The following is a 25,522-nucleotide window of genomic DNA, read 5'->3' as shown; positions in this document are numbered from 1 at the left end:
ATCCAGAAGTTGAGAGGAAGCCGATAACAAATTAGTTTCACAATTTCATATTCTTCCTGTTAAGGAAGGGCAGCACGGTAGCTTTGTGGACAGCACAATTGCTTCACAGCTCCAGGGTCCCAGGTTCGATTCCGGCTTGGGTCACTGTCTGTGTGGAATCTGCTCATCCTCCCTGTGTGTGCGTGGGTTTCCTCCGGGTGCTCCGGTTTCCTCCCACAGTCCATAGATGTGCAGTTTAGGTGGATTGGCCATGATAAATTGCTCTTAGTGTCCAAAATTGCCCTTAGTGTTGGGTGGGGTTACTGGGTTATGGGGATAGGGTGGAGGTGTGGACCTTGGGTAGGGTGCTCTTTCCAAGAACCGGTGCAGAATCGATGGACCGAATGGCCTCCTTCTGCACTGTAAATTCTATGAAATCTATGAAGTGAACAAATCCTGTGAACCTTTGCTGAGAATCTCTCTGTAAACAAAGGTTACTTGTACCAACAGAGACAAGTGGCACCATGGTTTTACTTTTCCTTGATCACTGCTGGTTTAAAATTAGGAATTTGAATTGAATTGGCAATGATGTGAGAAATAAGTTTGAGTCAGATCTAATTTACAAATTTGGACTGCAAGGTTGCATTTTGCTAAATATTAGGGCAAATCTAACTTTAATTTGTGGTGGATAAAAGCCCACATTGCAAAACTGGCTGTGGATTTAATTAAACAAATTAGCTTGGTACATGTTGACACTTTGGAGACGAGATGAATCAACAATGATCGGAATAAACACTATGATTTAACGGGTGATTAATTGAGGGTCTGGACTGTAGGATAAAAGAAAGATATGCAGATAAAACAATTTGGAAAGCAGATCTGGATTAGGACATTGAGAAAGTTGAATTATTGTTTTTTTTTCTCCCCCGTTGTGAAATTGGTGGGCACACTTTGGATATTTGCAGTGAGATTTTCTGCTTCGGTGTCAGGAGAGCAAATCAGGAAATTGTGCACTCCTGCCATTTAATTTTAATGTAAAAAAATTATGGGGGATGGTGGGGACAAGCAAGGAATACACAAGGTGCTCAGAGATGTGGAGCAGAAAGTTTACTTGCATTTTGGGGAAGTTTGAAAGTTATAAATGAAGGCAACAGAGAGAGTACAGCATGGTTTGTGGCTAGAGATGGGGCTTGAGCTCTAGCCAAAACAGAGGTTAGCAACACCCGGTATATCTGGTATTCAATCACATTGAGCTACCTTTTAAAGAAACACTGAACTCTAATAGCTGCATTAAACTATAATTCCTTCCCCAAGGATATGCCAGCATAACCTGAATGTTTCTGTGATTTTGGATTGTTTAAGAACTTTTGGAATAAATGGGCTACATGACCTAAAAAAAATGTAAACTCTGCATTTCCAAAGCAAGTTGTTTAGATGTTGATGAAATGTTATAAATAAGCATAAATTGCACTCCTTTTAGTTGTTGCGATGAGCAAGTCATTCAAAGGTGCAATCAAAAAGAAATGTTAAAACTATGACCTTCACTTGGATTTGGGATTGATTTTGGTTACTGTCGAAGGTAGATGTGTTGCAATGGCAAGACATACAGGGACATAATTTTTTTTTAAACAATTGTTTCAAAGCTTCATGATTTTTATCGGACAAAACCGTTCTTGCCTCCATGTAATAAATACAACAATGCATCTGCATTCCTTCACCATCAAAGAATATCAACATGCTGGGGGTTACCATTGACCAGAAACTGAACTACAAGAGCAGGTCAAGAGGCTGAGAATTATGTGGCAAGTAACTCGCCTCCTGACTGTCCACCATCTAAATGGCACAAGTCTGAAGTGTGATGGAACACTCTCCACTTGCCTGGATGAGTGCCGCTCTAAAAACACTTGAGCTCAACACCGTCCAGGACGAAGTAGCTGCATAATTGTCACTCATCCGTCACTGATACACAGTGGCAGCGGTGTGTACCATCTACAATTTGCACAGCAGCAACTCACCAAGGTCCCTTTGACAACACCTTCTAAGCTCGTGATCTCTACTGCCTGAAAGAACGAGGGCAGCAAACGCTGGGAAAACACCACCAAGTCACACACCACCCTGACTTGGAATTATATCACCATTCTTTCACTGTTGCTAGGCCAAAATCCTGGATCTCCTTCCATAACACCAATGTGGGTGTATCTACAACACATGGATTGCAGCAGTCCAGGAAGGTAGTTCAGCACCAACTTCTCGAGAGCAATAAAATTTTTTTATTTTATTTAGTGTACTCCGTTCATTTTTTTCCAATTAAGGGGCAATTTAGCGTGTTCAATCCACCTACCTTGCACATCTTTGGGTTGTGGGGGCGAAACACGGGGAGCATGTGCAAACTCCATACAGACAGTGACCCAGAGCCGGGATCGAACCTGGGACCTCGGCGCCGTGAGGCAGCAGGGCTAACCCAATGCACCACTGCGCTGCCCTCTCGAGAGCAATTATTGATGGGCAAAAAAAAATGCTGGCCTAGCCAGTGACAACCACATCCTGTGAAAGAATAAAAAAAGCAGTTGCATCAATAATAATTAGCACATGCTTCCCCATGTCTGCGTGGGGTCTCGCCTCCACAACCTAAAGATGAGTAGGGTAGGTGGATTGGTCATGCTAAATTGCCCCTTAATTGGGAAAAAAAAAGAATTGGGTACTTTAAATTTTATAAAAATAATAATAATAATTAGCACATGCATTTCAATCTGTATGTACTGAAACGTACAATTAATTAGCTGATGACGGGCAGCACAGCAGTGGCACAGTGGTTAGCACTGCTGCCTAATGCCCTGAGGACCCGGGTTCAATCCCGGCTCCGGGTCACTATCTGTGTGGAGTTTGCACACTCTTCCCGTATTTGTGTGGGTTTTACCCCCACAACCCAAAGATGTGCAGGGTAGGTGGATTGGCCACGCTTAATTGCCCCTTGATTGGAAAAAATGAATTGGGCACTCTTTTTTTAAAAAAAAAAAAATTAAAGAAAGAAATTAGCTGATGACACTATTAGGGCTTTTGACATTGCTTCCTAACAATGCTACAAATCTAATGACAGAGGTAGTTTTAAATAATCTATATTTCTATTTGTGGGCTCAGAGATAAGGTACAGCGTTTAAGTTAATTTTGTGTTTCTGTATTTGAAAGGCTTGCTGCATTCTGTCGGTTTAGATGCATGCATGGTAATGCGGGTTAATGACATAAAAGCAAACGGGGGTTAAAGGACTACCCGGCTGTTGCTTAGCAACCATGACTGCCCTAGGCCCGAAGAAACTTTTCAGTTAGTTGTAAGCTAGAGCCAGGAGAAGCTGGACAGGATAGGGGAGCTGCAAAGAGCAAACTTCCCAAAAGGAACAATAGAAAGTCCCAGAAACCAGGGAGTTGGGGCAAAAGCTTGTCTCAGGAAGATCGTTAAGTTAAAGAAAACAAGAAGTTGAACAAGGACCTGTTCCACCTGATTGTTTCTCATTTTTCCAAGTGCCCTTCCATAACATCCTTCATAATGACTTTTAACATTAATTCAGCCTGTTTTGAAGCAGTAATGTTCTATTGACATGGCAGGGTACCTGAAAGATTGTGTGTAAGCTTGAATGCACATGTCAACCCAAAACAGAGGAATACTGAAAGGAGAGATTTAAATCCTGGAGGTGGATCCTTGGTAATGGCATCCGAGAGAGAGCTTTGTTTGGGGGAAGTAGAGTTCCAGTGAGATCAGTTGGTTCGCACTGACACAAGCATCTGGGGGGATTAGATGAGAAATCCAGAGAAAGGTGGCATCTGTCAGTTGGTGTCATAGAGTGGTGTGTCTGACCACAGTTAGCCTATTGGTTTACATGGACTGTGTCCTTACTGAGAACATTGGAGGAAAATATATATCTTGTAACTTGTGTTAACCATACAAATCTGTATATATCTGCAAAGATGAAGTCTAGGTGAAATAGGGATATATTATAGTTAATCTTTTCTTGTTTAATAAAGATTTTATTGTTTTAAAAGTTAATCGGTAGTCGTGCGACTTTGTTCATCCATGACTTTAAACAGAAAACAAAAGTTATTGAGCCGGAGTTCCGCTCTGGCCCCTGACCACCCAGTAGTAACTTCAACTAGGATTGTAACAGGACATATGTAAACCATGTACATGTCTGGAGTGTGATGGAATACTCTCCACTTGCCTGGATGAGTGCAGCTCCAAAAATACTTGGGAAGCTCGGCACCATCCAGGACAATGCAGCTGCATAATTGACGACCCAACCATCACTGATGCTCAGTGGCAACAATGTGTACCGTCTAGAATTTACACAGCAGCAACCCACCCTTTAAACCTGTAACAGGACATAGGAAGACCATCAAGATGGGTTCAGAGTTGACCGATGCAGAAAAATGAAAAGGAATACATTTTGATAGTGAGGAAACAGTTTTAACTTAAATGGTAAGAATATAAATAGTGTACAGGAGTAAGAGATTTTGCCATTTAAACAGGTCAAGAAAAGTAGCAATACAAGTGGACAAGGCCATAAAAAAGGTGAATTTTAGGTGGTATTTGGCAACATAAAAGATCAAAGTGTGGTAATATTGAACTTGTACAAGATTCAATGGATATAGTGATAAGCCAACAAGGTTGTCTGAGCTAAACTGAACAAAATAGCCCTTTTCTGTTCTGGATGACATGAACCAATATCCGTAATTTCTTGCTATGTTGTATTGTTTTCCCATACCGAGGGAGTACTAAATTTTTCTTTATTTCACAGAATATTGAGCAACGGCATTCAATTCTGGATTTAATTCTACGAAACGAAGAGGTATGTGGCTTGCAGCAAAAGTAATTAAAATTGACTCAATGCTTTTAGTTGGATTGCCAAATGTTTTCCAAATTGGGTTGGGTTTAGATTCTTTTATCATATACCACATAAATAAGCCTTCAAAGGCCCCTCATGATGGTTGAGAGATTTATTATTTCTTTATTATCTTCCCAGGTCATGGTTTAGAAAGCAAGCCACGGGACTAGGCCTGAACTCATGATCTGGAGACATGAGTTCGAATCTCAAACTACCAGTTGTTTTAAAAACCCATCTAATTCATTGATGTCCGTTCAGGAAGGGAATCTGTTGTCGTCGTCCATTTTGGCCTGTGTATGACTCCAAATTCACAGCAATGTGGTAGACTCTTAACTACCCTCTGAAATGGCCAAGCAAGCCACTCAGTTGAACATCAGACTACCTGCCATTAACACATCAAGATCCATCAACGCTTCAAAGTTCTCCTCACTAACATCTAGGAACATATGCTAAAGTTGGGAGAGCTGTCCCACAGACTAGTCGAGCAACAGTCTGCCAGTCACACTCGATAAAAACAGCTAATTATGTAGTGGCTTTAATGTAATAAAACATCTCAATGAGCACAACGGAGGGCAGTACAAGAGAAAATGAACCATAAAAGGAGGTATTGGGGCAGATTACCATAAGCCTGAAGTCGGTTTTAAGGAGAATCTTAATGAAGGAAAGCAAGGTAGAGAGGCGGAGAGATTTAGGGAATAAATTTTAGGGCCTAGGCAGCTGAAGGCAAGGTCACCAATTATAAACGATTAAAATCAGAAATGCTCAAGAGGCTGGAATCAGAGGAACACAAATATCCAAGAGGTTTTTTATGGCTGGAGGAGTTTGCCTGGATACGTGCAGTTGCAACAGCACTGAAGAAACTATCCCCTCCAGGACAAAGAGCCTGTTTAATTGATGCCACAGTCACTCCCTCCACCACCAACACACCATGTTTTTAGTGTGTACATCTATGAGGCACTGCAGCCGGTGCCCAACGGCGGGCCACCCCTTGCTACCACAAAACACTCTATGGGAGGGGAGGACAATCCCACCCATTACCTTTGACTTGTGGCCTAGTTTACTTGTTCTGGTCTGGACTGTCGGAACTCTTAACTTGGATAAAATGCCGAGTAATTCCTGTTTATTTGTCTCAGTCGAAGTTGAGAACTCTAGTGTTAAGAATCTATAGGTCAAGAGCTTCACAGGTGTGTATTTTTGTAACATATTGTATTGTTAACCAGTAGCACCTTTCCAGAATTGGCTCACCCCATAATTTTGCAATTATACTTCTCCAAAATAGTTCTTGCTGGTTTTCCATTTTCTGTTCCATTAGCTTCAGCTTGTCAAATAATCAGTTGTCATATTTCCATCTGACAATAAAACCAGAATGCAATTCATTCTCTTGATTTATATTGGTCCCCTGCCCCTCTATGCATTCACTTTTAAATCTTCATACTTCAAATCCTCTGACCGTTTCCAGCTTTGCATAGCTTCTTGGTCCTTGGGCTGCGTGTGGATCTTGAATTGCTGAAGGCATTGCATTCACTCGCACTGTTTGACATTCTTGGGTGTTGATTCTATTTATTGAAAACAAATTTTTGCCCCTCGGGATGTTTCCGTTTGTCTTCAAGTTTCAGGTTATCCACGCACTCACATTTTGAATTCTGTTTTCATACCTTGTCAACTGACTATTCATCTCTCTGCCAGTTGTGTAGATTGATTCCTTTCTCCCCCCATCCTCCTGTGAGAAAGCATGCAACCATAAGAAGTCTCCTTGACATCCCCAGCTTTAGTTGAAAGCTTACTTTGGGGCGATGGCGCATAGGCATTCTGCCACTGTATAGAGGTGCAATATGCCAATGTGTCCGCAACCAGACCCACCAACCTCCAGTTTGAAAATGAATCAACTTTTTTCATATGCTAGTCGCTTCAGAAATTCACTTTAAACCATGAACTGTATGCTGTTTCCTGTTAACAGGTGGACCGGTGCTTGAACTTGAGTGAAGTTGCCAAGGAAACCAATGGTTTTTCAGGGAGTGACCTGAAAGAACTCTGCAGAGATGCTGCCATGTTTTGTGTCCGAGATTATGTACATGGCTCTGATGAGGAGGAAAGGTTGGTATGAATAGTGTCTAGTTAAGGTGTAGTTTTAGTGTAGCATCTAAACGGATGGATGGATTTATTTATTGTCACAATGAGAAGTATTTTTCTGCATGCACCTCACAGATCATTTAGTACATGAAAAGAAAATACATAATAGGGAAACACAAGGTACACAATGTAAATACATAGACACCGGCATCGGGTGAAGCATTCAGGAGTGTAGTATTAATCCGATCAGTCCATAAGAGGGTCATTTAGGAGTCTGGTAACAGCGAGGAAGAAGCTGTTTTTCAATCTGTTCATGTGTGTTCTCAGATCTTTGTATCTCCTGCCTGATGGTAAAAGTTGGAAGAGTGAGTAAGCCAGGTGGGAGGGCCTTTGATTATGCTGCCCAAGGCAGCGAGAGTTGTAGATAGAGTCAATGGATGGGAGGCGGGTTAGTGTGATTGACTGGGCGGTGTTCACGACACTCTGAAGTTTCTTGCGGTCTTGACCTGAGCAGTTGCCATACCAGGCTGTGATGCAGCCAGATAGGATGATTTCTATGGTGCACCTGTAAAGGTTGGTAAGAGTCAATGTGGAAATGCCAAATTTCCTTAGTTTCCTGAAGTATAGGCGCTGTTTTGCTTTCTTGGTTGTAGAATTCCCAGTCTGAGAGCCAAACAATTTCATTCACCAACTGTACAATGAATGTTGAATTATCTGAGCAGGGTGATGGGAACTTGGGGTACCAGCAACTTTGTTTTCAGCTAATGTATACATCCTATCAGTCATGCCTTTAGCACTGTTAACATCAGGGCCCTGAATATAACCACAGTATGGATCGTTAGATTGTGCAAAGCAAATAAAATAACTCTTTCAGGCTGTGAATCAGTGCTTGTTTAATATTTTGAATTAACAGTCTTTTAAACGTTCAAGGAGTGATTGTTCTTTGAAGCTCTTGAATTGTGCAATTTCACTAACTGAGAACACAAATTAATGATTTCTTGCAAAATTCTAAAACTAATATTGAAGTCAGGATTCCTGCAACTACAATTTGTTTGCACTCCTTTTGTTTAATAAACTGATATTTCTTAATGCTGTTGACATTGAGAGATTAATTAATGATCACTTAATAAATGGTTCTTGACAAACAACATATGTTTGAATAGCTTCTGTTAGTTAATTACTTAATGACATTGAAGTTTTACACTCTTTATCGTTTTTTTCGCTGATTTTCTTTGTTCTTCTTGTTAATTTTTTGTGTTCTTTATTTTCAGTTTTTGTTTCCTTTCTCTCATTTTCTCTCGCAATATCTTTCTCGTTCTATCCATCTCTTTCACTGTTACTCAGACTGCCATGTCTGGGAGCATGGTTTCCATCAATTTGTTTAGATCACCGAATAGACAATGTTTCTGCGGCAACATTGGATACTTAATCATAACATTTCCGTGTTACTTAGTTTTGTGATATCTCACACTCTGCAACCAGTTGCTGAGGATGATCATGAATTATACATCCTTTGGTTGTGCTGACATTTCCAGGTCAGTTATAGGGCTTGATGGTTTGAAGTGAATGTGTGGTGTCTGAATGTTGAATTCTCAATGACAGCTTTGTTATCTATTTGTTTATCTGTATTAGAGTTGTGTGCCTTCATTTACCATTGCTGTCAGCCCCCACCAATGATGTGCAAGATGTAAATCTATAATTTGAAAATTGTTTTTTAAATTTGATGAAAGTAGAGAAATGCCACTGCTTCCCCCGCTAGAACTGCCCTTTATGTAATGAAGCTTAATAAACTGTAATTTGTGCAATACCACCCACTAATAACCTGATCCTGTTTCTCCTTTCATTCTGATAATTACAACCCAGATAGAAGAGATGTGAACCAGGATGGGCCCTCAATCCTCCACTGCTCACTTAGTGTTTGTTGCTTGGAATAGTTTGTTTTGGATATAATTTGACTATCAGAAATTCATTTTTTCTTTATTTGTTCAAGGGCTGTGGGCTTTGCTAGCTAGGCCAGCATTTATTACCCATCCCTAATTGCCCACAAGAAGGTGGCGACGAGCTGCCGCCTTGAACCACTGCAATCCCTGTGGTGTAGGTACACCCACAGTGCTGTTAGAGCTTCCACGATTTTGACCCAGCGACAGTGAAGGAACGGCAATACAGTTCAAAGTCAGGATGGTGAGTGGCTTGGCAGGAATCTTCTAGGTGGTGATGTTTTCATGTATCTGCTGCCCTTGTCCTATTAATGGTTATTGGTAATGGTCATATCACAGCACAAGTCGTGCTGGAAATCTTGTTCTGAAACAAAGGGCCAAATAGGAACACAGAATTTTGTTCCAGTGAGCAGAACAAAACTTTGGTAGCAATCTATTTTAGTTATTCACCATACAGAATAAGCAAATGCTTCTTCATTTAACATATCCGTGGCGACTGTTAATGCTGTTCCTGTGTCTGTTTCAATAGTAATAAGGACAAACTGCGACCCATCAAACAACAGGACCTCCAAAGAGCAATAGTGAAGATGCGAAAATCGAAGGGAGCTACTACTTTGAATGACTTGCAAGAACACCTCAGTGTAGACTGAGGGTAAACTTACCTGTAGTTACCAAGGACAAATTGAGCTGTATTTTTACTGGGTGACTTGGCTGAATGATGGCTATCTCTCTGCTAACTAATGGAACTGTATTTGGGAAAAGATGAGGGGTGGGTGGGGTGGGGAGAGATTGGAGTGGGGTGGAGTTGTTTTTCAAATTGTATTTCTGTGAATTTAATATCACCCATCCACTGTAGTTCTTCAGGTCCATATTCACAGAAATCTTTATACCAAACTATTTGTGTAATTCCTCTTGACTGGGGCCTGTGCATATACATATACTAGGATTTTCTGTATATTAGTTCTGATAGTGAATGCATTGGTATCATTGTTTAAGATTTAATATTGGAAGAAAACTACTTGAATTATATAAATACAGTGGGGGAACTCAAGTGGTTTTTTAAGACACAATGAAAGTACTGACCGGTTGCACTGCAATCTGCGTCATTTAATAATGAATCAGAGAGCACTTAAGAGCTCTAAAACTGAATAAATAATATGAATAAACTATTCAAAGCAGTTTCTGACATTTGGTTGAGCCATAGCCATGTTTGTTTTTTAATTTACTTGTATCTAGGATGGTTATGATTTTTAAATGTATTTTTTATTTTATGGTTCAATGTAAATAAATGTCTAAAGTCTGTCACATATTGTATTTTTTATCTGTTCATTATCATCAAGGTGTTCAAATATACTGACTACTGTTTCACTATTTTTCAAGGATATCTTAAGCTTTGTACAAAGCATTTTGAGTCCTTGCACATAAGCACTATTTCAGAAATGAAAACCTTTTACAAGAATGCAAGTGAACACAACATTGTTTTATATATTTATGAAGAAAGGTTTAACATTTTGTTATTGCAATTGAAGTAAGTACGGGGCAACTAATAGAACTTTTCAAAACAAAATGAAGGATTGAATCTACCAGTTGGCTGTTTATGACCAGCGTCACAATTAACAGGATAAAGGGGAATTTTGTAAGAACCTTTTTAATATGAGGTTTATTAGAACATCGATCGTTTGGCCACAAATGACTGTTGGGGCAGATAATGAAACAACATTAATATGTATATGAAAACAATCTTAGGTGCAAATTGGGTAAGACCTGCCAATGTATTTATAGTAGATAGATGCAGTTATAGAGCTTGCACTGGATCAAGTGTTGTAGTTTCAATTTAAAGTCCACCATCAGTGCATTAAATCATTTGAATCTCATTAATTTAAATTTTCTTTCTCTGTGACAGTTTTTTAAAAATTACCAGTTAGTGTACTCTTAGTTGAGATTTGCCCCAGTAGCAGTTGCTGGTTGCTTGAGGTAAACAAACCCCTAAACATCATATTATCCAGTTTTCTAAGTTCCAAGGATTTCAACATTTTCAAATTTTGATCCTGATGGGGAGATCAAAGTGTGTTTTTTGATTTAGAATTAACTTTGCTTTTATTATTTGATTTATTACACTGTTAGTCATTTCAATCTAGCCTATTTCAAGTCGATTGAGTCTGAATAACTCTTGTGTATATGCTGGTTAAAAATATATAGCATAGATGTTGCTGGGAATTAAATCCAATGCAGCAATGCAATTAGTCTTCAAATGGAGTGCCAGGAACAGTGTGAAACCCAAACAAAAATATAAATTTCTATCTTGTGGTTTTAAAGGATAGGTTAGGTCCATTTTAAAAGAGGCACTAGCCAATTGTCATGGTACGTCTGTGTGAACTGTCCTTTGTTCTGTGGTAGTTAGTCTGTGGATGGCCAATACAGGTGACTTGCCGCAGGGATTTAGCCCATGCCAACTTATTCAATGTTCATGTCTGTGCTAAATATATCTTTGGTGATTCATGTCTCTGTATAGCTGCTCAAAATAAAGCCCATTATCTTTTCTCCCCCTCATGGAATTTTCTGCAGGTTATGTCATGCAAGTTCATCTTGGTGTTGCTTTCCTAAAAAATGCAATTTGTCCTTTTTTTAAAGACGCCTGGCTGAGATGAATTGAGCATGACCGAAAAGTGAAATGGTTTCTTGGCCATTCGTCATTGGTTTCTGAGGAGTTACTGACTTAATTTTTTTGTTTGCCTAATTATGGCACAGAAAAAGCTTTGCACCTCAGAGCAAAATGTATCCAGAGGTTTTCTAGTGGGTTCCATTTTTATTTTTTGCATCTCCAAAAGGGTCTCCATTTAAAAATATGTATATAATATCATGGTTAGGTTTAGAATAACTTGCTATTTGGAGTTGTTAAAACTATGAACGCTGTCTTTAGATGGTTGATTCAATAAACAAACATTGGATAATATTGTCTGGCATCTTAACTAGTATTTTTGTTTCTGATATTGTGATCTATAAATACATCTGACCAGTACACTTTCAGTGGTCCAGTAGTGTAGTACATAGTCATGTGAGGTGAAAGGAGAGCATGGTTGATATCAGCAGTTTATCACAATCCGTGTTAATTGTTAGACCCGAGTTGCTTTAATCCATACAGAGCACAAAATAAAGACCCAGTCCATGGGAGATTCTGGGTGCGATATCTGGCCACGCTGCGGCGGAAAAGCAGCTCGCCATGGCGCAGCGTGACCGGTGAAAGTCAGGAGACCCCGCTCCCAGGATCTACCCAGCTCGCAACGCCTCACGAGATTGAACGCAATCTCATGATACATTGCAAGTGGAATCCCTCCCACAATGGGCTGGATCACTTTTTGGCAAATCTGCATATCCGAGCAATGCAGTTGCATATCAGAGCAATGTAGTAAGCCTTACTCTAACTTGCAGATTTCCGAGGTACCTGAGGCTTGGGGATTCAATCCCTTTGCCTCGGGGTCTTCGGACGAGCGCTGTTTGGTACTGGTCCTGGGGACCAGATGGAACGGCATTCGGGATCTCCAAGGGGACCAAAGGCTCCTAGCTGCATGTCCTTTGGGCGAGGTGGTTCCTGGCACTACTGGTGCCACCTGGGTACCCTGGCAGTGCCACCCGGCTGCCAGCCTGGCGCTGACCGGGGCACTGCCAAGGTGCCAGCTGGCATTTTTTGTGGGCGCATGATCTGGGTTGGGATTGCCCGATGTGTGTTTGGGGTGGAGGGGATCCTCCCATGTTGTGTTCGGGCTGGGGGGGGGGGGGGGGGGGGCGGGGGAGGAGAGAAAGAGGTCAGGGATTATTTTGGGGGCTTTGGAGATCGGGACGCCATTTATCTCTCGCTACAGCTGGGAGTTCCGGCGAGTGGAGCTCCCCATTGTAAAAAGCACAGCTATGTGCAGCCTTGGCCGCATGTTCCCCGTTCAGGCCCCTTTATTCAAAGTGAGTCGCGTTGAATGGCCATGTGTTTCTCGGCACTGCAAGTGCTGGGAAATACGCGGCTAAACGTGCTCGCTTGGGAACTTTGTTCCCTTTGGGAAGTTTGTGCTCTCTGCTTGTTGAAACTCTTTAATTGGTGAAAAGTTTGTTGAAATGGAGAAAGTAAATAGAAGATACCATAAGTTGCCGTTTACAAACTAATATTGCAATCTTTAAAAAAAATCTTTAACATTGCTGTACAAAAACTTCAACAAGAGCTTCTGTTTAAGTCATCAGAAGAGCTGGGCACTTGGGAGAAGAATAGATTACATTGACAAAATTTGGAAAATTATGCAATTCCAAATAATCCTGAACATTCCTTTGGAATTCCCCAATATTCTCATGCACCGTGTAATATGAAAATGTATTTGTTTTTGTGACTAATTTGTGTATTTGCACCTACAGTAAAAATTTGCTTCCTGAAGTGTTCTAGCTGCTAGCAGATAATCTGTAGCCTTGCCCACAGTAGAAGAGTAAACAAAAAGTATGTTATGCAACCTTTGGCATTATACAGTAGAGCTAATCTGCCATTGTTTTTGGAGGAAAAATAAAACAAAATTTGCCTTTTGCAGTTGTCTTTTTCAAACTTTAACTCGTTCTGTGTCTTTGTTCTTTCACTTTTTTCTTTGTCTATAATTCTCTCTTAGTATATCATTCACTTCTATTCTCCATGTTTTTAGTGCCTCACATGATCCTGTACCCAAACATTCCATATTTCATGTCTTGCCTTTTTAAAGTCTAGGGTATCAAGCAAGAGTCGAGAAAGCGATGAAAATACAGGCTCGGAAAGGCTGCTGAGGAAAACATGGACGCTTGAGAGAAAATTGAGAATGTGGTCGCTGTCTGACAGGAAATAGAAAGTGGCTGGCTGGCAGAGGGTGGCTTTGGGTGGCATGGTAGCACAGTAGTTAGCATTGTTGCTTCACAGCGCCAGGGACCGGGTTCAATTCCCGGTTAGGTCACTGGTGGAGCATTCTCCCCTTGTCTGCATGAGTTTCCTCTGGGTGCTCCAGTTTCCTCCCACAAGTCCCGAAAGACGTGCTTGTTAGGTGAGTTGGACGTTCTGAATTCTCCCTCTGTGTACCCGAACAGTGTGACGACTCGGGGATTTTCACAGTAACTTCATTGCAGTGTTAATGATGTAAGTCTACTTGTTGCCTGGAACAAATTGTTGCCTGGAAGTAGGTGTGGGGAATGATGTATGTTTTATAATTTTTTTATATAATCTTGTCACAAATAGGCTAACATTAGCACTGCAATGAAGTTACTGTGAAAAGCCCCTAGTCGCCACATTCCGGCGCCTGTTCAGGTACACGGAGAATTCAGAATGCCCAATTCACCTAACAAGCACGTCTTTCGAGACTTGTGGGAGGAAACCCATGCAGACACGGGGAGTTTGTGCAGACGCCGCACATTGACCCAAGCCGGGAATCGACCTTGGCGCTGAAGCAACAGTGCTAACTACCATGCTGCCCAGGTATGTTTAGGAGACCCCAAGATTTACAGCTTGTACACTAACTAGAGCTGGCCATTGGGAACATAAGGATCATAACTAGAAATAAAATGGACTTGGAACACTGAAAAAGGAGAACATGGAAGTGGTTTGGGGTCCATCAGTACTCCATGCATTGGAAGATACTGGGTGCATTGTACAGTAATGAACCCTCAGCTAAGCTATTTGAGCACTAATAGGATCTGGGATTTTATGGCATTTTGGAAGGTTTGTAGCCCTATCGATGACTAGGGAAACAAGTGATGGGGGTTTGACAGATACGGGATGAGAAACGACTCCACTTATTACTGCTCATTGAAAGTGGAGTATTCGAGTTTATATTTTTTACCCGTGTGTCAAGGTTTTTTTATCCTGTTACAAGGTTTCAGAAGCAGACAAATTGCAGATGATTCTTTGCCTGTTCGACTTCATGGACTATTTGAACAGCAGTGCCTGAAGGGCATTATGTGATACCAATTGGGCAATCCATTTCCCATACTGGAGAATCTCTTGAGTCAAACTCTTGGGCAGCACGGTAGCATGGTGGATAGCACAATTGCTTCACAGCTCCAGGGTCCCAGGTTCGATTCCGGCTTGGGTCACTGTCTGTGTGGAATCTGCACATCCTCCCCGTGTGTGCGTGGGTTTCCTCCGGGTGCTCCGGTTTCCCCTCTCAGTCCAAAGACGTGCAGGTTAGGTGGATTGGCCATGATAAATTGCCCTTAGTGTCCAAAATTGCCCTTGGTGTTGGGTGGAGTTACTGGGTTATGGGGATAGAGTGGAGGTGTGGGTTTGGGTAGGGTGCTCTTTCCAAGAGCCGGTGCAGACTTGATGGGCCGAATGGCCTCCTTCTGCATTGTAAATTCTATGAAATGACCAGTTGATGTGAAGCTAGGTACATTTAATCCCAGTGCATTTACACCTCTGTCAAACAATGTTGGCACTGCCACACAGCCCCCTCAAAATCATTTTACCCAGCAGAAGGAAGTAAATCAATGCAACATTGCAGAAGTGGAAGAATTATTTTAATATGTATTCATGGGATGTGAGCGTAAGTGGCTAGGCCTGCATTTATTGCCCATCCCTGATTGCCCTCAAGAAGGTGGCGGTGTGTTGCCTCCTTGAACTGCTGCAGTCATGTGTTACAGGTGCACCGACACTCCTGTTAGGGAGAGGGTTGCACAACGCCATTAGACATAGCGGAATTAGACCACTCAGCGCATCAAGTCTGCTCTGCCATTCAAACATGGCTGATATTTTTCTTATCCCCATTCTCCTGCCTATCCCCTGATCCCCTTATTAATCAAGAACCTATCTATCTCTGTCTTAAAGACACTGTGATTTGGCCTCCACAGCCTTCTGCGGCAAAGAGTTCCACAGATCCACCACACTCTGGCTGAAGAAATTCCTCCTCATCTCTGTTTTAAAGGATCTCCCTTAAGTCTGAGATTGTGCCCTGGTTCTAGTTTATGCTACTAGTTGAAACGTCTTCTCCATGTCCACTCTACCCAGGCCTCGCAGTATCCTTTAAGTTTCAATAAGATCCTAAACTCCAATGAGTACAAATTCAAAGAGTTCTCAAATGTTCCTCATATGACAAGCTCTTCATTCCAGGGATCATTCTTGCAAACCTCCTTTGGACCCTTTCCAAGGCCAACACATCCTTCCTTGGATACAGGTCCCAAAACTGCTCACAATACTCCAAATGGGGTCTGACCAGAGCCTTATTCAGTCTCAGAAGTACATCTCTGCTCTTGTATTCCAGCTCTCTCGACATGAATGCTAACATTGCATTTGCCTTCCTAACTGCCGACTGAACCTGCACCTTAATCTGAAGAGAATCTTGAACTAGGACTCCCAAGTCCCTTTGTGCTTCTGATTTCCTACGCATATCCCCATTTAGAAAATAGTCTATGCCTCCATTTCTCCTTCCAAAGTGCATAACCTCACACTTTTCCACATTGTATTCCATCTGCCACTTCTTTGCCCACTCTCCTAGCCTGTCCAAGTCCTTCTGCAGCCCGCCTGCTTCCTCAATTCTACCCGACCCTCTGTATATCTTTGTATCATCTGCAAACTTAGCAACAGAGCCTTCAGTTCCTTCCAAATCGTTAATGTATATTGTGAAAAGTTGTGGTCCCAGCATCGACCTCTGAGGCACACCATTAGTCACCTGCTGCCCTCCTGAAAAAGCCCTCTTTATCCCCACTCTCTGCCAGTCGGTCAATCCTCTATCCATGCCAGGATCTTACCCTTAACACCATGGGCTCTTAAATTACTTAACAGTGTCCTATGCGGCACCTTGTCAAAGGCCTTTTGGAAACCTAAATAAATTACGTCCACGTCCACTGGTTCTCTTTTGTCTAGCATCCTTGTTATCTCCTCAAAGAACTCTTAACTGATTTGTCAGGCATCACCTCCCCTTGACGAAGCCTTGCTGACTCAGTCCTATTTTATCATGCCCTTCCAAGTACTCCGTGATCTCATCTTTAATAATAGTCTAAAAATCTTCCCAATGACTGAAGTCAGGCTAACCGGCCTATAATTTCCCATCTTCTGCCTCCCTCTCTTTTTACATTTATTTTTTATTTTTAATAAATTTAGAATACCCAATTCATTTTTTCCAATTAAGGGACAATTTAGTGTGGCCAATCCACCTCCCTGGACATCTTTTAGGTTGTGGGAGTGAAACCCACGCAAACACGGGGAGTGACCCGGGCCGGGATTGAACCTGGGACCCCGGGGCCGTGAGGCAGCAGTGCTAACCACTGCGCAACTGTGCTGCCTCTGCCTCCCTCTTTTTTTTTTTGAATTTTTAAAATTTAAAACAAATTTGTAACATTTACAGAGAGAAAAAAAGGCCCTATGCAAAGAGCCATAACATAGTGAAAACGAACAGTGGGAAAGAATAAACATGCTAATAAGGCACTTCCCCTATCAGTTCTCTTTGCCCATACCACACGTGTTCAACTAAACTAATGTGGCTCTACCCCCCTCCCCCGCCTCCCTCGGGTGCTGCTGCTGTTGGTTTCCTGCGCTGTTCCCTGAGAGTCTGCAAGCGACCTTCTCTCCCGGGGGGGATCCCTGGTCACCCCCCTTGCCCACTTAAGTCTCCTCTGCTCTTCTTCTCAGCTGCCCCCCAACCTCCCCTCCTCCCCTGCCCCCTGAGGCCTGACCTGCCAGGTCAGCCCTGCCCTTGCCCCTAGCCCACCCCTCCTCCTACTCTCCCTGGTGCCCCTGACCTACACTAGCTACGCTGACCCCTGCCTGCCCTTGGCGCCTGACTGTCTCCCGCCCGAGTGCTCGGGCCCTCCCCCCACACACCAAGAACCCATTAACCTGATTGTATCTCCCCGTGACGTTTCAAGTCCCTTAACCAGCCCCTAGCCATCCCCCTATCAGAGTCCCCGATCTTCCGCCGAAAGATACCAAGTGCAGGGTCCCCTTTGCAGGGCCCCTCTCTTTCTCTCCCCCCCCACCCCATCCCTCATTGCAATCTCCCAAAAACACCCTAAGCAGTGCGCCCTCCTGCCCCTGCTCTCTGTCCAGGGTGAAAACAATCTTGGATAAAACATTACAGTACAGGATAATTTAACAAACCGCCGCCACACAAAAGCACTGAGAACCCAGAGTCCTTTAGTTCAAGTCCAGCTTCTTTTAATAAAAGTCCACTCCTAGTCAGAGCAAGTTAGGTTACCAGACCGCCGTCACTGTACAGCACTGAAAAAACTAAGTGCCTGTTAGTTCAAGTCCAGCTTCTTATCTTTAATGAAAGCCCAAACCTGTTCTGGTGTCTCGAAGTAGTAATGGAGTTCCTCAAACGTAACCCAAAGCTTCGCAGGAGACAGCATTCCAAACCTCACCTTTTTGTAGAGGGCTGCCTTTACCTTGATGAATCCTGCACGCCTCTTGGCCAGCTCCGTTCCCAAGTCCTGGTAGATGCACACCTCGCAGTTCTCCCATCTGCTGCTCCTCTCCGCCTTGGCCCATCGTAGCACACGTTCCCTGTCAGCCAACCGGTGAAAGCGGACCACCAAGGGCCTCGGTCGGTCGCCCGTCCTGGGCTTCCTTGCGGGGGCTCTATGCACCCCATCCAACTCCAGGGGTCGAGGAAAGGCCTCCGGTCCCATCAGCGCCTCAAGCATCAACCATCATGTATGCACCCCCATCCGATCCCTCGCAGCCCTCGGGGAGGCCAACGATCCTCAAGTTCTGCTTCCTGACTCTGTTCCCCAGCTCTTCAAGTTGCTCCTGCATCCTCCTCTGGCGGGAGTTCAGCTCCTCCACCTCGTGCTCCGTTACCGTGTCCGCCTGGCTGGAGAGCTTCACCTCGACCTCCCTGAGCGCCTTCTCTTGGACCGCCTGTGTCTCGACCATTCGGTCCATTACCGCTCTCATCGGGTCCAGTGTGTCCCTCTTCAGTTCGGCGAAGCAATTCCTGAAGAACTCCATCTGTTGCTCTCTTGGCCAGTGAGCCTGTGCTCCCTGGTCCCTGCCGTCTGCCATGCTTCGCCACCTGATCTGGGGTCCCCGCTGCTCCCGCTTCGATCTTTGCCACTCCACTCGACCACTTCTGGTCCAGCTGTCCATACCCCGGGGGGAAAGCCTCTTCCCTATCGTCCCCTCCACCGATTCACGTCGCCAGGTCCCGAAAAAGTCCTTTGGAAAAGGTCCGTTTGCCCATCGCGGGCGGAAGCGATCTGACCTGCGACCTGCTTCCTCGAGGGCGCCACAGGAAGTCGCCTCCCTCCCTTCTTAACCGCCGGTTATATTAGCTACTTTCCGGTCCTCTGGGACCCTCCCTGCCTTCAGTAATTCCTAAAATATCACCATCAATGCCTCCACAATCTCCTCAGCTATGTCCTTCAGAACCTGGAGTGTAGTCCATCCAGTCCAGATGATTTCTCCACCTTCAGACCTTTCTGTTTTCCCAGAACCTTCTCTTTAGTGATGGCAGCTACACTCACCTCTATCCCCTGATTCTTCTGGAGCTCTTGTATCCCACTGGTGTCTTCCACAGTGAAGGCTAATGTAAAGTAACTATTCAGTTCCTCTGCCATTTCTTTGTTTCCTATTGTTACTTCTCCAGCCTCATTTTGCAGTGCCCCAATGTCAATATTTGCCCCTGTCTTACCTTTTATAGATTGAAAAATCACTGACTATCTTCTTTTATATTACTAGCTAGCTTACACTCATATTTCATCTTCCATTTATTGCTTTTTTAGTTGTCCTCTGCTCGCTTTTAAAGGCTTCCCAATCCTCTGGCTTCCCACTCATCCTCACCACTTAGTATGCTTTTTCTTTTGTTTTTTATGCTGTCCTTGACTTTCCTCGTCAGCCATAGATGCCTCGTCCTCCCCTTACCATGTTTCCTCCTTGGGATGAATTTCTGTAGTGCCTCCCGAATAACCCCCAAAATCTCCTGCCATTGCTGTTCCACTGTCTTCCCTGCAAGGCTCCTTTTCCAATCAACTCTGGCCAGCTCCTCCCTCATGTCTTTGTAGTTACCCTTATTTAATTGTAATACCGTTACACCTGATTGCAGCTTCTCCCTCTCGAACTGCAGGGTAAATTCTATCATATTGTGGTCACTGCTCCCTAAGGGTTCCTTCACCTTAAGTTCCTTAATCAAGTCTGCCTCATTACACATCACCAAATTGTCTGTTCCCTAGTAGGCTCTGTCACAAGCTGCTCCCCAAAGAAATCTTAGACATTCCACAAATTCCTTTTCTTGGGATCCACTACCAACGTGATTTTCCCAGTCCACCTGCATATTGAAGTCCCCTATGATTACTGTAATATTGCCTTCCTTACATGCCTTTTCTATCTCCGGATTTATTTTCTGCCCCACATCCAGACTACTGCTAGGGGGCCTGTACAGAAATCCCATCAGGGTCTTTTTACCGTTGCGATTCTTCAACTCGACCCACACAGATTCTATACCTTCTAATCCTATGTCGCTTCTTGTTATCGACTTAACTTCATTCCTTACTGACAATGCAACCCCGCCCCATCTGAACATCTGACTGTCCTTTCGATAAGACACATATCCTTGGATATTTAGATCCTAGTCCTGATCTCTTGCAGCCATCTCTCTGTGATGCCCACAACATCATACCAGCCATTATCAATGTGCGCAACAAGCTCATTTACCTTGTTCCGTACACTGCGCGCATTTAGGTACAGCACCCTCAGTCCTGCATTGCCCACCTCCCTTCTCATACTTGTCACCTTTTTTGCTCTGCCTGAGGTTAGATTCCTGCCACCTTCTATACTCTGTTACGTGATCTGGAAAATTTACTAACCTCTCCTGAGCCCTCGGTTCCTTTAACTAGTTGAAAGTCTTTATCCCTCTCCTGTAACTTTAATTTTCTAATTTTTCATACAACGGAACTCCCCGCCCCCACCCCCACCCAACTATTTAGCTTAAAGCCCTATCTACAGCCTTAGTTATACGATTCGCCAGGACTCTGGTCCCAGCATGATTCAGATGAAGATGGTCCCATACGGTACAGGACCCCTCTTCCCCAATACTGGTGCCAATGTCCCATGAATTCAAACCCATTCCTCCCACACCAATCTTTGAAAAGTAGTGGTCCCAGCATCAACCCCTGAGGCACACCACTAGCCACGCATTTACCTCAATGTTTTTGACCCTGTGCCAATTAGCTCGTGGCTCAGGTAGTAATCAAGCGATTGTTACCTTTATGGTTCTGCTTTTTCATTTAGCTCCTAGCTGTTCGTACTCCCTTAGCACAACCTCTGTTCCTCTTCTACTTATGTCATTGGTACCTATGTGGACCATGACAACTGGATCTTTACCCTCCCAATCCCAAGTTCCTCTGCAGTCCAGGTGAGATATCCCGAACCCAAGCACCAGGCAGGCAACACAACCTCCGGGATTCTCGATCCTGGTCACAGGGAACAGTGCCAGTGCCCCTCAATGTACTATCCCCAAATACAACAATGTTTCATTTTTTCTCCCCCCCCCCCCCCCCCCCACTTGAACGGCTCCCTGTACCATGATGCTGTGGTCAGTTTACTCATCCTCCCTGTAGCCTCTGTTCCCGTCCACACAGGGAGCAAGATACTCAAACCTGTTGGACAAGTTCAGGGATGGAGGCTCCTGCAACTCTACCTCTTGGATCCCTCTACCTGCCTCACTCACCGCCACACCCTCCTGTACCTGACCACTGGCTGAATTCAAGGTAATTAATCTAAGGAGTATGACTGCCTCCTGGAACAGTGTCCAGGTATCTCTCCCCCTCCCTGATGTGTCACAGCATCCGAGGCTCAGAATCTAGCTCATCAACTCTGAGCTGGAGTTCCTCAAACACTCAACATCTACTACAGATGTGCACACTGGGAACCACAATGGGGTCCACCAGCTCCCACATCATGCAGGAACAACACATCACCTGACCATTTCTATTTTATTTAACTTTTAAGGTTTTTTTTTAGCCCAAACTCGCTGTTCGTTTAAGAGCATCGCGAGTAGCCCCTCCCCTCACACATCACTCTGCTTCTCCTGGTCACAGCTCCGGAAATGAGGTAGGTCTTTATCACACTTATCTTCCCAGGATGCTCTCTGGATCTCTCCCTGCAGATTAACAGTTACAAAGCAAGAAGGGAAAAAGCACCACCTCCCACTCTGCACCAAATTCCCACACTGCTCCAAATTCCCAAGTTTCAATCCCCACTCTGGCTCTCTCATTCAGGCTGTCTCCAACTTCACGTGTGCAAAGAGGATTTTGACTCTGGGACAGTGAAGGAATGCTGATATATTTCCAATTTAGGATTGGGATCTTGTCCTACCCCATCCCCACTCCCCCTGTGTTAGGTTATTTCAATTTGTTTTTCACTGAATAATCTGGGGCTGGTTTAGCGCAGTGGGCTAAGACAGCTGGCTTGTAATGCAGAACAAGACCAGCAGCACGGGTTCAATTCCCATTCCAGCCTCCCCGAACAGGCGCCGGAACGTGTCGACTAGAGGCTTTTCACAGTAACTTCATTGAAGCCTACTTGTGACAATAAGTGATTATTATTATTAACATGGTGATTCAATATGTGCAGAAAAATCTCACTATTTTGGGCGGGATTCTCCACTCCCACGCCGAAGTGGCCGCGCCGTCGTGAACGCCGTCGAGGTTCACGACGGCGCGGAACGGCCCCGGTCCCGACCAATTCAGGCCCTGACAATGGGCCAGTATCGGGGCCGCGTCATCTACCCGCGCCAGGCCTTGTCGCCCGCGTAAAAGCGGCGCCGCATAGATGACGCGGCCGGCGCCGCATAACGGATGTCATCCGCGCATGCGCGGGTTGGCCGGCGCCAACCCGCGCATGCGTGGTTGCCGTCCTGTCCAAATCCGCCCCGCAAGAAGATGGGGGACGGATCTTGCGGGGCCGCGGAAGGAAGGAGGTCCTCCTTCAGAGAGGACGGCCCGACGATCGGTGGGCACCGATCGCGGGCCACCCCGCATTCAAGGTGAAGCCCGGTGCAGGATCCCCCCTCGCCCCCCCACAGGCCACCCCCCCAGTGTTCACACACCGCCCACGACTGCAGCGACCAGGTGTGGACGGCGCCGGGGGGAACCCGCCGTTTTGGCCTGGCCGCTCGGCCCATCCGGGCCTCAGAATAGCGGGGGTGCCGAAGAATCGCCATTTTGGGTGTCTCCGGCGATTCTCCGGCCTGCAGCCCGCGAAACTCGACCGGGCCGTTCCCGCCGCTTGGGAGAATCGCGGGAGGGCGTCGGACCGGCGTCCCCGGAAATTTTGGCGGCCCAGGCGATTCTCCCAACCAGCGTGGGAGTGGAGAATCGCGCCCTTTATGTATTTGTGCATTATTTTATGCAAACTATATAGTTGCCGTCCAATGCTGTGTCATTGACTGGGATCAGCTAGGTAATGCAGTTTTCAGTTTGCCTGAAACCTAACATGAAAGAGCCTTCTATCTACATAGCATTGCAAATAGCAGCTTGGGAAAGAGTTGCATTTCCAGGAAGCATGGGACTCAAATTTCTGGCAATGTGACCATTTAGAAGCATGTCCACACAAAGATGATAGAATGTGACTTGTGACTTGTACATCTTGAAATAATAGTAATTGCTATGAGTTGTTAAGCAAATCAATGTTTGAAGCATGCAAGATAAGTAAACATAAAAGCACTTGGGGGAGGGTTTTCTTTTATGTAGTCTTTGTTGTGTGTTTTTCTGTATCTGAATATTTGTGTTAGCGTGACAATTGTACCATATTTGTAAAAATATTTTTATTCTCCTTTTTCACAACAATTGTACCATGTTGAACAACTTTCAGAATTTTGTACTTTAGATTATGTTTGTTAATTATTAAATCTTGACTGAAATTTATTTTTTAAACATAAAAGTATTTTATAGGGGGTGGCAGAGTGGTTAGCATTGCTGCCTCACAGCGCCAGTGCCAATGAAGTGCTTCAAGAGGTTGGTCATGAGAGACATCAACTCCACACTCCCAGAATGCCTTGATCCACTGTAGTTTGCAGACCACCACAACCGGTCCACAACAGAAGCCAGCTCCCTGGCCCTACACTCATCCCTGGAGCATCTTGGCAACAAGGACTCCTACAGCAGACTCCTATTTATTGACTACAGCTCCGCCTTCAACACCATAAACCCAGCCAAGCTCATATCAAAGCTCCAAAACCTCGGACTTGACTCCTCCCTCTGCAACTGCATCCTTGACTTCCTGACCCATAGACCGCAATCAGTAAGGATAAACAACAATACCTCCTCCACAATAGTCCTCAATACCAGGGCCCCGCAAGGCTGTGTACTTAGCCCCTACTATGCTCCCAAAACATATACGACTGTGGCAAAATTTAGCTCCAACTCCATCTGCAGGTTTGCTGATGACACGACCGTAGTGGGTCGGATCTCGAACAACAATGAGTCAGAGTACAGGAGGGAGATAGAGATCCTAATGGAGTGGTGTCACAACAGCATTCTCTCCCTCAATGACAGCAAAACTAAAGAGCTGGTCATTGACTTCAAGAGATGGTTGACAGCTTCAAATTCAGCAACAATCTGTCCTGGTCCACCCACATCGACACTACGACCAGGAAAGCTCAATAGCACTTAGACCTTCCCAGGAAACTAAGAAAATTTGCCATGTCCACATTGACTCTTAACGACTTTTACAGATGCACCATAGAAAGCATCCGATCTGGCTGCATCACAGCCTGGTATGGCAACTGCTCGGCCCAAGACTGTAAGAAACTGCGGAGAGTCCTGAACACAGCCCTGTCCATCATGCAAACCTGCCTCCCATCCATTTACTCTGTCTACACCTCCTGCTGCCTTGGGAAAGCGGACAGCATAATCAAAGACCCACCCAGCTTATACACTCTTCCATCGGGCAGGAGATACAAAAGTCTGAGCACTAACAGATTCAAAAACAGCTTCTTCCCTCCTCTTACCAGACTCCTAAAAGACCCTCTTATGGACTGATCTGATCTCTTCTCTACTGAGTAGTACTACACTCCGGAATGCGTCACCCGATGCCTGTGTCTATGTATTTACATTATGTATTTATGTATGCCCTATGTTTTTTTTTCATGTATGGAATGATCTGTCTGGACTGTACGCAGAACAATACTTTTCACTGTACCTCAGTACACGTTACAATAAACAAATCCAATCCAATCCAGGGACCCAGGTTCAATTCAAGCCTTGGGCCACTGTCTGTGTGGAGTTTGCACATTCTGCCCATGTCTGGGTGGGCATCCTCCAGGTGCCCTGGCTCCCTCCCACCGTCCAAAGATATGCAGGTGAGGTGGATGGGCCATGCTAAATTGCCCCTTAGTGTCTAGGGATGTGCAGATTAGGTTATGGGATTAAGGGGATAGGGTGGGTGGACGGGGGAGTGGACATGGGTAGAGTGCTCTTTTGAAGGGTCAGGACAGACTCAAAGGGCCGAATAGCCTTCTTCTGCATTGTAGGGATTCTATGAACAGTTGGCCAAGATTGCTGCGTTGCTAGATCCCACACGTGCGCACACAAGAGATCAAAGGAATCACAGGATCGACTGATTCATATTTGGGGGCCAGTTTAGCTCACTTGGCTGGACAACTGGTTTGTGGTTCAGTGTGGGTTCAATTCCCGTACCGGCTGAAGTTATCAAGGCACGCATTCTCAACCTTGCCCCTC

At 44.5% G+C, this 25,522-nt stretch overlaps 1 protein-coding gene across 2 annotated transcripts in view; it reads left to right on the top strand.

Annotated features, from left to right (window-relative positions):
• The window catches only part of atad1b (ATPase family AAA domain containing 1b), a 73,512-nt gene extending 61,699 nt beyond the window's left edge, over window positions 1–11,813 (top strand). For both annotated transcript variants that reach the window (XM_072478958.1, XM_072478957.1), the window contains exons 8-10: window positions 4,767–4,817; window positions 6,811–6,947; window positions 9,390–11,813. In XM_072478958.1, coding sequence (XP_072335059.1) covers window positions 4,767–4,817; window positions 6,811–6,947; window positions 9,390–9,510 — 309 coding nt within the window. In that variant the 3' untranslated portion in view covers window positions 9,511–11,813. The remainder of the gene's footprint in view (window positions 1–4,766; window positions 4,818–6,810; window positions 6,948–9,389) is intronic.
• Window positions 11,814–25,522: the final 13,709 nt, after the last annotated feature.

The sequence above is a fragment of the Scyliorhinus torazame genome, chromosome 16 (assembly GCF_047496885.1).
Source record: "Scyliorhinus torazame isolate Kashiwa2021f chromosome 16, sScyTor2.1, whole genome shotgun sequence".
Classification (NCBI taxonomy): Eukaryota; Metazoa; Chordata; class Chondrichthyes; order Carcharhiniformes; family Scyliorhinidae; genus Scyliorhinus; species Scyliorhinus torazame.
The sequence above is the reverse complement of the archived record's forward strand: the minus strand, read 5'-3'. Positions and strand labels throughout refer to the sequence as shown.